General features: G+C 36.7%; 1 protein-coding gene and 1 long non-coding RNA gene across 2 annotated transcripts; both read left to right on the forward strand.

The window, feature by feature from the left end:
* Positions 1-12,012: 12,012 nt before the first annotated feature.
* On the forward strand, positions 12,013-15,034 carry LOC122668418 (protein indeterminate-domain 7-like; the record flags this gene model as incomplete). The annotated part of the gene is made up of 3 exons (XM_043864984.1): positions 12,013-12,624; positions 13,301-13,697; positions 14,524-15,034. Coding segments are annotated over exons 1-3 (1,164 nt in total), but the record flags the coding sequence as incomplete, so codon positions are not given.
* Position 15,035: 1 nt separating this feature from the next.
* Positions 15,036-15,375, forward strand: LOC122670048. The gene is made up of 2 exons (XR_006334123.1): positions 15,036-15,113; positions 15,192-15,375. It is a non-coding gene; the product is annotated as an uncharacterized LOC122670048 (long non-coding RNA).
* The last annotated feature ends 1,292 nt before the right edge of the window (positions 15,376-16,667 follow it).

Here is a 16,667-nt window from a genome sequence, read left to right on the forward strand (position 1 = left end):
AGGATTAGATTAATGAAAAGTTTATGCTATAAGACAGTTTTTTAGTTTGGCGGTCCATATAAAAAAGCCATGGTTGGGTGCACATTTTTTCCACGTGGTAGATTGGATTGAACTAAAATTTTGTGGGCATTTAAACCCCAAGATTCCTGATCACATGTTTTTCAGCCCAAGTAGAGTTTGTCATTTGGAAAAATAGATTTATTGAAAAATCTAGAAATTTCGCGAGAGTGCAAGCGACTACCTAAGAGTACATGGATATATATGGGAAGGTATGACATTACATGGGGATAAGGGATTAAATTTGAGTTTGAAATTTGACATGTGGCCTATCCAAACTATCTCCTAGGAATCCAATGGTCAGTTTTACCATTTGATCCTTTTACGTACGTGATGGAATTAGTGTTCAATCAAGTGAAACTTTTGTTGTATATTTAATGGGATTTTCTTATTGACATCCTTTAAGATGTCAAATAATTTGCAATCTTATTTTTTTTCCCTTTAAGCGTAACATGTTTTTTTTTTTTTTTTAATCGTTTTAAATAATGGGGATAAATACTGTCAATTTACACGTGTATTCGAAAAATATGTAAAACAATGATAGTTTTTGATAATGACATAATGATAAATCACTATCAAAATATTTTGAAAACTCATTTTTCACCCCTATCTTAAATAACTTTTGGGAACAAGACAAAGAACAATCAAAAGAAGCTTTACCGGTTCTAAATACACCTATAGGGGTGTCATTTAGACAGTCTTGTATTTAATATTCAAATATATAATTACAATTCAATTACTTATCAAATCAATGCAATGCATGAGACTAACATTGTTTAGGTCTGATGCTTATAGGTGTAATAATTTAAATGAAAGGAGGAATTCATGCTAAAAAATATAATTTAGGGGAAGTGTTCTATGCCCTGCTCGCTCTTGGGGGCATCAAGTGGGGCGTCATTTGTATATTTCATGGGACGGGGTGATCATTTCACCTCATGTGTCTGGGCACGGGGTATACATTCTTGGACAAAGTTTTTTTTTTGTTTCCTTTAAGTTTTTAGATTTTTTTTGCTAAAGATCAAGTGTGTATTAATATAAAAGAATATGAGATAAAAGAATGACTGGATGACTAACTGAATGAAAAAGCCAAACTCGGAGCCCCATTACAAAAGAACAAAGAAGCCCGCAGCAAAAAGGCAAACCCTGAGCCCCATTACAAAAGAACATAGGAGCCTCAACCTCTTAATAGAACTCAAAGATCAGAGAGCCGCTTAGGTAAATCTGGATCTTTATCCTCTCAATTACATTGCCCGTACTTGACGTCAAGTATATCTAACAGAGGAGGCAGAAATGACTATCCTACCCCCTGCCCAAACACACTATCTGAAGTGGGGTCCACGTGGGGTCCACCTCCCTCTATTAGATGTACTTGACATCATGTACGGGTAGTGTAATTGAGAGGATAAAAATTCGGTAAATCTGTAGTAGCCGCTTAAGTTTTTAGATCTAATGTGAAGAGAACTAGCTAGGAAAGGAAAATAAAATTTAAAACAAAAATAAAATGAAAATATTTTTATAATCATTATCAACAATGATTGTGTAACTAACTCAAAAAAGTTAAGTTAATTTTGTATTCTTTGATGGCAACTTTAAGGATAGTTAATGGATTCTTCATGGGTGTTGAGAAAATCCCAATTAGTAATGTGTGAATCTAGTTGGTGGGTTGTGATTTCTTGTCTTTCAGGTGTTGTTTTTTAGTCTTTTGTTTGCTTTTAAGCTTTTTTTGCATTGTTTTATTGTAGGGGAAAGGAGAAGAAAGAGAAAAAAAATAAAGTGAATAAACCAGTCTAAGCTTATCTATATATGAGATGATTTAAATCCTGCTTCTTTGAACAAATTCAGATCTGAACAAATTGGATGAACATTTATCTGGTTTTCTCCCTATTGCATCTTCCATGCTAGCTTATAAGTTCTTCTCCGGAGAAGATTAAGTCTGCTAGGCCTCTTTGATGTCCTATTCAGGACCACAGCCGACAACAACAATGGTGACTGTGAGTGGTGGTTTAGCTATTATGAATGGACGATAGACAATGTTTTGAAATCATGGAGGATCGGAGAAACTACTGAAGATGCATGATTGATGAGTGACATGTGAGTGCGTGCGTGCGCGCGTGCATGTGAGTAGCGAAAATCACACGCAGAGTCTCTGTTCCAAGTTTCAAGTCCAACACGTCTCTCTTACTTAATGTATGGACCAACTAGACCATCGTTGGATTTGAAATTACCTTAGTTGATGATGTGTAATTCAAAAGCCCGAGTTTCAGGATGGAAAAGTCAATCCTAAGGTCGATCATAAATTCAACTAATCCGCCTTCAAACCGGTATATATAGCTAGGGACCAAAAGTAATTGGGTTGTTTATAGGTAATTAATGTTTCTTCGCGTACACATCGTTGTACCAAAAGAAAGCTACAATATAATTCTAGATCTAATTAATATCCAGCAATAACGTAAATACTTCATTGGCCAATGGAGTGTATAGTTTCAGTCACCCATGTTACCAGCTCTTACATAGTCAGTCCAAATGTCTAGAGTATCGAATCCTAAAGATTTTGCTTTTTGTAGTCCCATGAGCTAGTAATCCCCGAGCTTCTGTCTCTTGTGCATTCTCTGCATATCCAAAATTCTTACAAGCAGTAGTAATAATTTTGTTGCAAAATATAACCGAATCCTATCCAGCTCTGTTTGCTTCTTTCAAGAAGCTGCCATCACAAATAACTAGTGGATGATCAGGGTATATGAGTTGAAAGAAGCTCTCCCTTGGCAGGACAGAATCAGATGGGAAAGGGTTCATGGCTATATGATAATGAAAAGAAAAGAGGAGTTGGTCTACTATCTAGTTATGAATATTGAATGTAACCTTAAATTAGGTTTGATTGTGTATGGTTCAAAGATAATAATTCCTAGTATTCCCTAAAAAGTAACATGTTATTGAGAAAAAGAACCATAAAGAGTGACTTATTACAAATGGGTTCTGGGTTAGAAACAAGCAAATGATATAAAATGTCACAAATAATTCTACCTTGGAGGAATTTAGTCCTTAATTCTAGCAATCCTGTTGCCCAAATCCTCATAGAGAAAGGGCAGGATAAAAAGAGGTGTCAATCAGTTTTCTTCTCTACCGAACAAAATACACAGTTATCTTCAAGAACAAAACCCGTTTCAAGATCCCCTCTAGTCAAAATACCCCCGTCCCATTCAACAATTTCCAAGCAAACAGTTGATACTTGTATACCATTGTTCACTCTTCAATTACAATACTTCAATAAAGTTTTACCCACAAACCCTCTACAATCATAACCCCAAGTAAAAGGGGAGTGTTTGTTCTTGATCTTTAAGGGAGAGATTTTCTCTATAACTTGTGAAAGTATCTAGCTAACCTGTATTTATGGTCATGGAAGACAGGAAGAGTGCTCGTACACATGCATGAACATAAAAGTAATTATTTGATGAATTAGACTTTGAAATTTGACATGTGGCTAATCTAGATCATATTATCTATATCCAATGATCAGAATGGACATCATCTTTCCATGTGGCAGAAAAATACTTTGTGATATTTGAAAAAATAATAGACAATTGTGATAATAATAATTCATATTTTTTTAATAAATACATTTAAAATATTGTTTAACTCATAGGTAGAGTCTGATTGGACGAAACCTTGATTGAGACGAGTAGAAGTTGACCAAGGACCAACTTATGCAAAAAATTCAAATCCACAATAACAAGTTATCATGGGTCAAGAGAGAGAGAGAGAGAGATTTATGCCTATGCCCACAGTGCAATCTTAATTGGGCTGTGGTAGACACTTAGTCTGACCTAAAATTCCATAATTCAAGATCTGAACTGAAGAGAAGAAAAAGAACTTTGAAGATCTAAAGAGGAAAGAAAAGTTGGAGTTGGAGCCTAAATGTTTATGAATTAAGGAGGAGGAGAATAAACTTGTAGGGCTACCCCCATTGGGACCCATATATGCATATGGACACATACACAAATATGAGAGAATCTATATCACATGCCGGACGATATGTTCACATGATATTGTAATTCCAAATGCATGTCATTTACCCAAAAAAAAAAAAAAAAAAAATTCCAAATACATGTTATTAGTTCCAAAGCATGCAAAAGTGCCATTTCCATCCCCCCATTCCCCACTTGTTCCCACTCCCCACTTGTGTGTGTATTTATATATATATAAGAGAGAGAGAGAGAGAGAGAGAGGTTCAACATCTAAGAATTGACCCTTGTGAATTGACCCTTGTTTGGGCATGCAAAGCTGTAAACTTAATTAAAGAGACCAAATCGCTTTCCATGCTTTTCTTCTTCCTAATTCTGATATCTCCAACCCACCCAACACCACATTGGACACCCCATACATACATATATACATATACAAACATTCTCAACTAGGGATTCAAAACTCAGATGTGGGATTTTGAACGGTCCTGATCGATTGGAATCGACCCCAGAATCAGTATATTCTTGGCATTTAGGAATTTTTGTAGATGGATTGAATGGACGATATCGACCAGAAAGATTAGCGGATCCCAATTCTTGAAACCGTGGGCCCATCCCTCTCTCTAATTTAATTTTCATCAAAATATTTTTTCTAATCATTATTAAATATAGTGGGATAACTCACAAAATTAATATCATTTGAAGGTAAAAATCAAAAGTTTAAGCTATTAGGTGGAAAAAACCCAAATAATATATGAAGAAATACAAGGTCTTAGATAACCAATGTGAGATTATATCTCTTTAATTCCAAACATTTCTTCAACCGATTGTGAGGGAAGTAAAAGTACTGTCTTGCCCTCATGAAATAAGAAAAACACATCTATATTGATACCACTATATGGGCTCTCATTGGCCTTGCGTTGGTGCATGCGCTACATGCCCTGATAATACGTGATCTCTTTTGTCCTTAATTTTTTTTTTTAAACCTTTTTATGAGTTTGATGAGATAAAGCTTATGGACCATCCCAATTCCCATCACCTTCACTGTCTGTATTGATTTTCAAAGTAAGGAAAATATTTTTGTGGAATCAAAAACAAAAAATAAAAGGGCCTCAAAATCTTGTTTGAATGACAAAAATGCCCTATGACTTTCTCAAAATATTCGAGTAATACCCTTACGTGGTTACGTTCACATTGCACGTGATCTGAGAGTAAGGACGGGTCCTTTTCTCGAATGAAGAGCCAAGGAGAATACACCCGTGACCAAAGAGGGTATTTTAGTCCTTCTGAAATTAACGGCGGCTTGTTTCTGGTAAGAAATCAAAAGGGTAGAGCTTCCCGGTACTTCGTTGGGCAATTTTGGGACCAAAAAACGTAGGCGACGTGTTTGAAAGAATGCGCCAATGAGTGAATATTTGAATAAAATCAGAATGAGAGAGAGAGAGTGCTTTATACTTACTTTTGAAAGAAAGTAAAGTGAGCCCCACACACATACTGACCAAAACACTAGCTTAGCTCTCGTCCTCGTCCGCCAGCGATGTCTCCACTCTCAACTCTCAACTCTCAACTCTCAACTCAAATCCATTATTTTATATGCTCCACGGGCACTTTACTATATGCTTCCTTTTTCTTCCTCAAGTACTACAAGGAAAAAATTGGATACGCTGCTGATATATCGTAAGATTGTGTCTATCTCTCTTTCTTCTTTGAAATGATTCCTTTGTCTCTCATATATTATGTTCTATTGGTGTTGTCTACTAGCTTACTGTACATGAGTAGTGTGCTTATCCCTCTCCACTACTTATTATACTGCTATACTTTTTTTATATATTTATTTTCTGTCTTTTTAGGCGACACTATGCCTAGTAGAACATAATGCTTCACCATTTGTCATTTGGTAGTACATAGATTAGTTCATGTGATAAAGGACTTTTATACATCTTAATGATCAACTTTTAGTTTAAAATGCGCAATTAAAGTTGCTCAAACTCTGATTCAAAGTTTTAGTAAAACGAAAATGAATATAAAATACAAAATGGTATATTTTGTAATTTTAGCTACTTCCTCTTCTCATTTAAAGTTGAAATTGTACCAAAGAGATGATTGCCTATTTCTCTATCACATGGACAAACTCATGTACCGTTGTGTAGCAAAAAGTGAAGTGTTATTCTTCAATATGCATAGTGGCGGGGAAGAAAACATTTTTTTTTCATAGGGGGAGAAATTTTGGTCATCCACCATGAAGCTCTAATTACATAAAGGAAGATGATTTCCTACTTTACAATACAACAACAAACTTAGCTTTATCCCAACTTAATGGGGTCGGTTATACATGGATCCAAACAAAACAAAGTATGGAAAACATAATTTAAAAAAAAAAAAACAAAGGAGAAAATGAATGTAAGATAGTAAGAGGAAAGAGCCATATCCCATCTCGTCAGGAGAATCTCTGCTCAATGGGGTCTACAACATGGATATTTGACCTCCAGTAGGCTCTGTCCGAGGTCATACTTGGAAACAGCCCTAGCCTATACATGTCCGTAATGCGAAAAATAATTTACAGGCAATACCAATGGCTGTCTTGAAAAAGGTATCAATCACATGGGCCCCATATATTTAGAGTAGGATGGAGAAAATAATATAAAATCTATGTTAAAGATAAATCACATGTTGTCACATGGGGAAATTTTTTCCTTACGCAAAAATCTACAATATAGCAGATTGAAAGTGATTAAAGTTTTGTAGCTATCATGTGTTCGACCTCTTGTAACTTTGAAAGGGAGAATTATTGTATGTTTATCATATATTATCAACATCGAATCCAAGCTTAAAGGATAAGATGTTCCTTTTTAATTATAATTAGTGGACCATTGAACTAAATCTATACAATACATTTAGGATTTAGCTTTTCTATACTGTAGGTCACTAATGGTGATTTGATGAAATGATTAGACTCTATGAAGAGTGAATGTCATCATTAACTCTTGCCCCTTGTTGTTGAAGGTTCGAAATACCCTTCTTGAGTCCAATCAGAGGGTTAGATATCGTGGATGAGGAAAGAACGTGGATTAGAGATTCTCTCTTCACCATATGTAACGACCCAACCCCTCTATTGGCATGATATTGTCCTCTATGGCTCAATGGGTCTCAAGGTTTTAAAACGCGTTATACCAAATAGATGATGCTATTATTTATCAATGGTTCAGGATCTCCCTCCCTAGCTAATGTGGGATTAAGTTTGCGTCCCTTCACCGATCTCCCAAACCCCCTAGTATTGAGTCGTGTCTTGGTGGGGACACCTCAACGATCTCCAAGACAGGCCAGTACTGAGCCGTATTCTTGGGATGTTACATTCTCCCCCCTTACAGACACAACGTCCCAGCTGTGGCCCCACCACCAGTGTCCGGAGTTTGCTCTGATACCACTGTAATGACCCAACCCCTCTATTGGCATGATATTGTGATTCTTGGGGCGTTACATCATATGTTAAGAGAAACTAGGTCCATATTTAAAATAAGATAGAACTAACCCAAAAGAAAAGAAGATAAAATTACAAGGATATTTTCACCCAACAAAATGATAAAATGATCGGTTTGAACCATTGTATTATTTTGATAAATTTCATTTAGGGGGAGGGTTTTCGTCTAGGAACATGGCCCTGCGCCAAGAGGGGAGCCAATGGGAGCACATGTGAAAGCATCAACAGGGTCATGTTTTTGCCTTTAATGGGAGATGAGGCGATCATTTTATGGGGGTTTGTGTTTGGGCACATGCGCCATGCTCCCGGACAGACTCCTTTTTCTCTTTTAAATATATGTCCAACTTTAGTTACATAAATGAATAATAAATCTCACAAAAACCTACATAAAATTACTGGTATGTGATACACGTCAAACATGCGATTTAAAATCTCGTAGATACAGAATTTTAAAGGTTATGTATCTTTGTCATAAAGGCCAATAGCTCATAAGCTCTCTAAGAATTAATGCCTTAGTGTGATATTGACAATCTTTAAGTTAACCCTGAATGAACTATAAAATTCATTATATTTTTAATAAGATATAAAACGATGTCAATTGCAACAACTGTCATAATGGCCAAGGACATTAAGTCATTTTGATAAAATTAACTTATATTTTTCTAATTATGTCGATGCTCATTTTCATACATGAACAGTAAATCTCACGAAAAACACTATATGAAATTATCGGTATGTGATACTGATGTAGGCCAAGTTCAAACAATAAAAAAAGTAGAAATTGAAGAACGAAATGAAATATATTTTACTAACGAGAACAGAGTCACACAATAGATGGGGATTCACTCAACCCAAGGGTGGGGACTCACTCAACCCAACAAGAGGATTCACTCAACTCTCAAAGGAACTTGAAGTTCATACATAGAATAAGATTCAAAACTGTCTTTCAAAATATCACATACATATTTAAAGGGGATGAGGATAGAGACATTAGAAGGAGGGGAAGAGATGAAAGGGCTATTGGCTATTGGGAGTTCAAAAAAAAAAAGACGTTGGGAGGAGGGGGGGGGGAGTTAATGCAACGTCATCATTCTCTCCCACTTTGAAAGAACTTGTCCTCGGGTTTGTTAATGGAGTATTTGGATTATAATAGGGGTAGAGATCGGAAATGTTGAAGACAGGGCTAATACTCATGCCTTCGGGCAACTCTACACGATAAACATTTGATCCAATTTTCTTGAGAATGCGGCTTGGACCAATCTTCTTATCTTTGAGATTGTTGTAGGTGCCACTAAGAAATCTTTTTATCTGCAAGTATACCATGAATAAGTCACCTTCCTCAAATTCTATATATCGTCAATGGGCATCAACGACCTCCTTGTAACGTTAATTGGCTTTGTGGAGTTGGGATTGTACTTGCTCTTGGATCTCCCGAACGTGATTTGCAAGCTCTTCCGATTCCATGCTACTCTTGCTTGGATTTGGAATTGGGACACAATCTAGGATGTGATTTGGGCTTCTCCCATATACAATCTCAAATAGACATTTTTGAATGGACCGGCATTTGGAACTATTATAGGCAAACTCAGCTTGAGGCAAAATTAGATCCTATTGACGTGCATGATCACCTGCAAGACTAATGAAGCAAATCACTAAGTGATCTATTTACGACTTTGATTTGACCATCGGTTTGTGGATGATGAACACTCGATAATTAGAGTTTGGTACCCATGAGCTTCCACAAAGTAAGCCAAACTGACTCACAAACCAAGTGTCACGGTTCAAAGTAATTATTCTTGAAACTCCATGTAGTCTGACAATTTTTCTAAAAATAATTGGACAACATTTGAGGTATGGGTATTATTCTTGCAAGGAATAAAATGTGCCATTTTTGAAAATCAGTCCACCTCTACAAAAATAGAATCATACCCTTTTTGTGCTCTTGGGAGTCCAATGACAAAGTCCATGCTAATATCCTCCCAAGGATAGTCCGATATAGACAAAGGTTGGTAAAGTCCATGATTTTGAATTCTCCCTTTAGTCCTTTGGCAAACTATGCATTATTTAACAAACCTTTCCACATTATGATTTAATTTGGGCAAACAACACCGGTCTTTCACTAATGCTATGGTTTTGTACCTACCAACATGACTTCCTAAACCACCACCATGTAGTTTGGAAATGACTTGGAGCCTTATAGGAACCCTTCGGATAGGCAATGTGGATTTCTTTTGAATAAATAGCCATCCATAATAGAGAAATCATCATTCTTTCCAATTTGGCATGTTTCCCAAATTTTTTCAAAATATTGATCATTCTTATAATTCTCCGTTAACATCCCAAAACCAATAATTTCATAACACAATATCCTAAGAAGACAAAGCTTACGATTAAGAGCATCGGCTACTTTATTCATGGAGCCAGATTTATGATGGAATACAAAACTAAATTCTTGAAGATATGAAACCCATTTGGCTTGTCTAATTGAGTTTCTTTTGGGTGTTCAAAAATTTAAGAGCCTCATGATCGGTATATAACACAACCTCTTTGTGAATCAAATAATGACACCAAAATCTTAACACTTGCATAACGGCATAAAATTCAAGATCATAAGTAGAATAGCGTTTTTTGGCCTCATTAAGCTTTTCACCAAAGTAAGCTATGTGGTGATCCTTTTGGCTCAAAATGGCTCCAATGCCTACATGGGAGGCATCACACTCAACCTCAATTAATTCATTAAAATTAAGAAAAACAAGGATTGGAGCCTCGGTCAAATTTTGTTCAATCAATTCATCAAAACTTTTATTGGCCTCTTGAGTCCAAATAAAAGTTTTGGATTTAAGACAATTGGTTACTAGGGTAGTAATAATACTAATATTTCTAACAAACCATCGGTAAAGTTAGCCAAACAATGAAAACTTCTCACTTCGTTGATTGACTTTGGAGTTTGTCAATCCGCAATTGCTTTAATCTTTACCTCGTAATCCAAAAAATGATACACTTTCGGTTATGAAGGCACACTTTTTGAGATTGACATAAAGTATTTCCCTTCGTAACACTTCAAGAACTTGTCACACATGATTAGTGTGTTCATCACAAGAAGAACTAAAAATGAGAATATCATCGAAATAAACAACTATAAAAATTTTCAAATGAAAGGTCTAAGAATTTGAGTCATCATCCTTATGAAAGCACTTGGTGCATTTGCTTTGATACCAAGTTGATATAGGCCAAGTTCAAATCATAAAAAAAATAAATTAAAGAACAAAATGAGAACAGAGTCACATAATAGATGAGGATTCACTTGACTCAAGGATGGGGACTCACTCAACCCAACAAGAGGATTCACTCAACTCTCAACCATGCCTTCTTCATTTTTTTTTGTTCTTCTTTCTAGCCTAGCCAGCCCATGCATCTCCCTTCCCCCCCTCCCATGGTCAGGGTCAATCAAGGTCAGCCCGGCCCGACCCTAAGGGTAGGTCAAGGTTGGATTTTTCTGGCCTTGAGTCAGGGCCGGGTTGGGCCTGGGCCTAGCTAAGGGCCAGCCCATGCATCTCCTTTCACCCGCATGGTCAGGGCCAATTAGGGTCAGCCTGGCCTGACCCTGAGGACGGAATAGAATTTGATTTTTCTGGCCTTGAGACAGGGCTGGGCCTAGGCCCAGCTAAGGGCACTCAGGGCCGGGTTGGGGTTTTAAAAGGCTTGGCCCAACCTGACCCTGTTGTAGACCTACGAAAAACGTTACACGAAATTATCGGAATGTGATGCACGCGTCAATCATGCATTTTAACGTCTCGTAGATACATAAATGTAAAGATAACATATCCTCGTCATAAAGACCAATATCTCATAAGATCTGTAAGAATTAACCTATATTTTCTAGTCAAACAATAAATCTCACGAAAAGCGTTACACGGAATTATCGGAATGTGATACACACGTCAAACATGCATTTTAACGTCTCGTAGATACATAAATGTAAAGATAACGTATCCTCGTCATAAAAACCAATATCTCAAAAGATCTCTAAGAATTAACCTATATTAGTCAAACAATATATCTGACGAAAATCGTTACACGGAATTATCGGAATGTGATACACGCGTCAAACATGCATTTTAACGTTTGATAGATACAGAAATTCAAAGAGTACGTTTCTTCGTCATAAAGGCCTAACCCTGAATGAAATTCAAAATTCACTATATTTTGTAATAAAATAACAAAAATAAAATGATGCCAATGGCAACAACTGTTACAATGGTTAAGGACCATTAGGTCATCTTGATAAAATTAACTTATATTTTTCCAGTTATATATGTAAATATTTTCTTACATGATGTAATTACTTCCTATGATTTAACAAGAAAATACATCTTTCTATATTGTGGAATGACATAAAAGGACTTTTACCAAAAAAAAAGAAAATAAGAATGACATAAAAGGACTCACGTAAGCGTTGGTGGCTTTTCTTCATGTTAGGGTTATGGAGAGAGAGAGAGAGAGAGAGACAGAGAGAGAGGGCAATACTTTAATACAAATCAAAGGTAGGGGCATATGGGTAGCTAAAGCTCAAGTGACTTGTGACCTTCTCACTATATATATGCATAAAATACAAGGGCAAGGGAGATATCCGGTTCCTATTTTGTTCTTGTAGCAGCAAGAGTTTCCTTCAACTCCAGAAATGAAGGAGAATTCCATGGTTTTTGTCTTCCTCTAGCAAGGGCAAATCCCAGCTTTTCTGTTTCACCTACAAACAAAACACAAACCCCTTCTTTGGAGAGCACCAACAACAAGAAATTACCAAAGCAAGGAAAGAACAGAAGAGAGAAAGACAAAAGCTAGGATTACAAAGCTCAATCACTCCTTTCATTCCCATGTCAAACATCACAGGTGATGCAGCTGGAAGTTTCTCTTCTGGCAACACTGGAGATGAAGAAGTGCAGCAAAATCCACAACTCATCTTCAACTGCTACCAGCAACAACAACAACAACAATTGCTGCAAGATCTCTTCCATGGCTCCAACTCAGGACCTTCAACTACAACTAACAGCACTGATTCCATCTCACCATCACCACCATCTCAACACCAACAACCGGTCAAGAAGAAAAGGAATCTGCCAGGAACTCCAGGTAAATCCAACTACTACTCCTTTAACCTCAATTATTGCTTTCTTATAATTGTCCTCATAGTCTCTCTCTCTCTCTCTCTCTCTCTCTCTCTCTCTTTTTAATTCTTTTTCATACTCAAATCTTTTGATTGGTGTTGGAGATCGCTCCTATCTAAGTGGGCCATGACTCATGAAGGATTATTTCTGTTTGGTTTTCAAGTTTCTCATATAATTGAAATGGAATATTATCTGGGTCTGTTTCAGGTTTGCTGGAAACTTTACTTCTCAGTGGTGTATTGATGGGATTTGCATGCAACCCTAGACTTGTAGATGATATCTATTATCTTAAATCTGATTTGATTTAATTCAAGATAACCCTTAGGTTAATATGATTTCTTGATTTCTACAAATGGTTCTTTTTTTTTATTTTTAATGGAGAATTTCTGTGGAGATTTCTTTTCATCTTCTTCTTCTTCTGTTCCATCTCCTGGTTGTTGATGGGTTCAATTATTGGTTGGACTATATTACAATAATTGGAGAACTATTGTTTCCATGCTTTAATTTATTGATTTCTTCTGTGTCTCTCTCCTAATCTCTTACTGTTTTCCTTCCATGATTCAGATTTGAAATGAGAATTTAAGTATTTACATTAAGATTTAAGACTAGTATTTAATTAAGCTTATATGTGGTGGGTATAGACCCAAATGCAGAAGTGATTGCTCTATCACCAAAGACACTGATGGCGACGAACCGGTTCGTCTGTGAGATATGCAAGAAGGGGTTCCAGAGGGATCAAAACCTGCAGCTTCATAGGAGAGGACATAATCTCCCATGGAAGCTTAAGCAAAGATCAGGTAATGAGATTAGGAAGAGGGTGTACATATGCCCTGAGCCAAATTGTGTCCACCACAACCCGGTTCGAGCATTGGGCGATCTTACCGGCATCAAGAAGCATTTCTGCAGGAAACATGGTGAGAAGAAATGGAAATGTGATAAGTGTTTGAAGAAATATGCAGTACAATCAGATTGGAAGGCTCATTCAAAGACTTGTGGTACTAAGGAGTACAAATGTGATTGCGGAACCATATTCTCCAGGTCTCTACTACATGCACAATATACATATAAAAATCCATTAATTAATTCCTTTGTTTTCTTCTTTGTTGGATCCATTTGGGTTTTTTTTATTCTGTTCATTGAAGACCCACACCCCATAAACGATGGACCCCCTACGTGGGAAACTGATCTGAACTGTTCACTGAATGGGTGGTTTAGAGTCTTACAGTAACAGACCCTTAAAGAGGATATCTCATATTCACATTTACATTGGAAGTTTTCCTTATTAGACAATTCTTTTTTTTTTTTTTTTTTTGCTTTTTTCCTTTTTTGGGTTAACTTTTAAAAATGACACTAATTTAAACCCTAAGATGCCTTATGCATGAACTGGCACACAGTGGAGTAGACAAAAAATTTGATTTTGGATTTTGGATTTTGGATTTCAAATTTTCAATTCCTTGAATTATTGTCACAACTTCCCAAACATGTTAAGATTGGTGAAAATGGCCGACAAACTGATGAACTCTTTTACATTCCTTTATGATACCTTTCATACTTTCAATCCTTGTCTACATCAAATCCTACTCTTAAAAAGCAACCCAGCAAGAAAAAAAAATATTATTTCAAAAAGTTCTCCATTCTTATTCTGTTCTTTAATTTCTTGTTTTCTTCCATTAAAGATTTACTGTGCTACAGCTTTCTTTTGATTAACTTATATAAGCTGTTTCTTTACACTAGGCCCCATAACCCATTGTGTTACAATACTATACTATAAATACAGTACAGATCAGGTCAGTTTACTTTTTCTATCTCATAAATTTCTTTGTTCTTGAAAGCATTAATTTCTTGTCTTTTGTTATGTTTGCAGAAGAGATAGCTTCATCACCCACAGAGCTTTTTGTGATGCACTAACAGAAGAAAACAACAAAGTAAGCCATGGGCTGATCACACCCACCTTTGTTGGGAATTTACAGGAAAAAGTTTCAGATCTCATGTCATCAATGCCTATGGTTTTTGATAGATCAATTGGAGTTCCAGAATTTAATCACCAAGAAGCTAAGAACCCACTTAAGTCTCTCCCTCAGGATCTCATGTCAATGCAAATTAACTCTCCAATTATGTCAGGAACCTTGTTCTCTAACAACTCCAGTACTCTCTTTAGTGGTCCAAGAAACATCTCTTCTTCCTCCTCTTGCCTTGGGTCATCAGCCCACATGTCTGCAACTGCATTGTTACAGAAAGCAGCTCAAATGGGTGCAACTGCAAGTACTACTATTAACTCCCCCATGATGCAAAAGACTTTGGTTACTGGAATGGCAGGCCCTGATCAGTTCTCTGGCATGAGAACAACATCATATGGAGGAGAAACCACCAACCACTTCTTCTCTGCTGGAATGTTTATGGGTGGAACTGATCAAAACCATGGAATCTTGAAGAAGATAGAGAAAGAGAAGGGAAGTAATAATGCTACTACTAATAGAATGATACAAGGAAGCAAGAATGGTAATTTAGGGTTAGGGATACCAAACAATGGAGGAAATCTTGGAGGAACATCAAGCTTTGGAGGAGATGATATGATGACTCTGGATTTTATGGGGATTGGAGGATCAAGATCAACAAATTTAAGTGAACAACATCAAGGGATGCATCAATTTCAACAACAGATATCTCATGAACAAGCAGCAATGGAGAAATCTATGTGGGATATTTGACTCTTTAAGACATTAATAATAGCAATAGCTCCTTAAACCCCACCACCACTCATTCTTGTCTTGTCTTAATTTGAGGGTTTGCCTTGGCCGTGGGGAAGACATGAATCAGTTTAGTTTATTAGTTTTTGTTTAGTTTTTATAGTAAATGATTTTGACTTATGAAGAAACAGAAGGAAACCACACCACCTCTATCTATTTTTGAGGAGTTGGTGAGAATACTTTCTTGGTTATTGAGTAGAGAACAATCTACATGCTTATTTGGACTTTTTGTGGGCCCAGGCTAAACATAAGTTTTGACTTCAAAACAATGAACCCAAACCTAATGTTTGAGACCAGAAGCCAAAACCATTAAGAGACTGATTTTTCTATTAAAAATAATTTTTAAACAATAGTCCTTAAGGCTAGCTTGATAGGTTTATATTCCTCCTTCCAAGATGCACTAATCCTGCCCTGGATCAGATCATCTGATCCATATGAGGCATTGGCATGTGATGCAGTGAGTTGCAACTCCATTTTTAGAATTTGAGGGGGTGGTGGTGGATGGGTTAGTCCCACATTGATCAAATAGTATGTAGTCTGTCGTTGCTTTGGGCTTATAACTATGGGAAGGACTCTCTACCCTGAAGCTTGGGGTTTTGGGTTGGATACCATCAAATGAGATCAGAGAGGTTATCCATACACTGGATATGTGGGGCCGTGGTCCAATGTTAATGAAGTAGATGCATCGTGGTTCTATAGTAAAAAGATTAGAGTTTAATTCCACATTGGTTAGGTACTGTGTGGTTGTTGGGCTTATGACATTGGGAAGGGTCTCTCTACCTTGAAGCTCGGGTTTTGGTTGAATGTCATCATCTGATGGTATCATAACAAGTTGTCTCGTTGCTAGGCTTATGAGTTATGACCCTTAGAAGGGTCTCTCCACTTTGAAGCTTTGGTTTTTTGGTTGGACGTTGTCATCAATAGTATCAGAGTGGGTTGTCTATGCACTGACTATGTGGGAGCCCATAGTCAAAAGCTGAGAGAGAGTTGGTGCACTGAATACAACTCGATCGGGTAGTATGCATTTGTTGAGCTTTTGATCTTCGGAAATACTTATCCACCTTGAAGCTCAGGCTTTTGGGTTGGACGCTATGAAATAGAAATTGATTTAAACTAAGCTCAAAGAGGAAAAACAATTGAAATAGAGGAAGGAATTTGAAGAAATTTCATTAATAAAGACAGATGAATAACTTGGGGACTCACTCAACCAACAAAAGATGGCTCACTACTCAACTCTCAAAGTAAACTTAAGGTTTATAAA

This window comes from Telopea speciosissima, chromosome 7, assembly GCF_018873765.1.
Source record: "Telopea speciosissima isolate NSW1024214 ecotype Mountain lineage chromosome 7, Tspe_v1, whole genome shotgun sequence".
Lineage (NCBI taxonomy): Eukaryota > Viridiplantae > Streptophyta > Magnoliopsida > Proteales > Proteaceae > Telopea > Telopea speciosissima.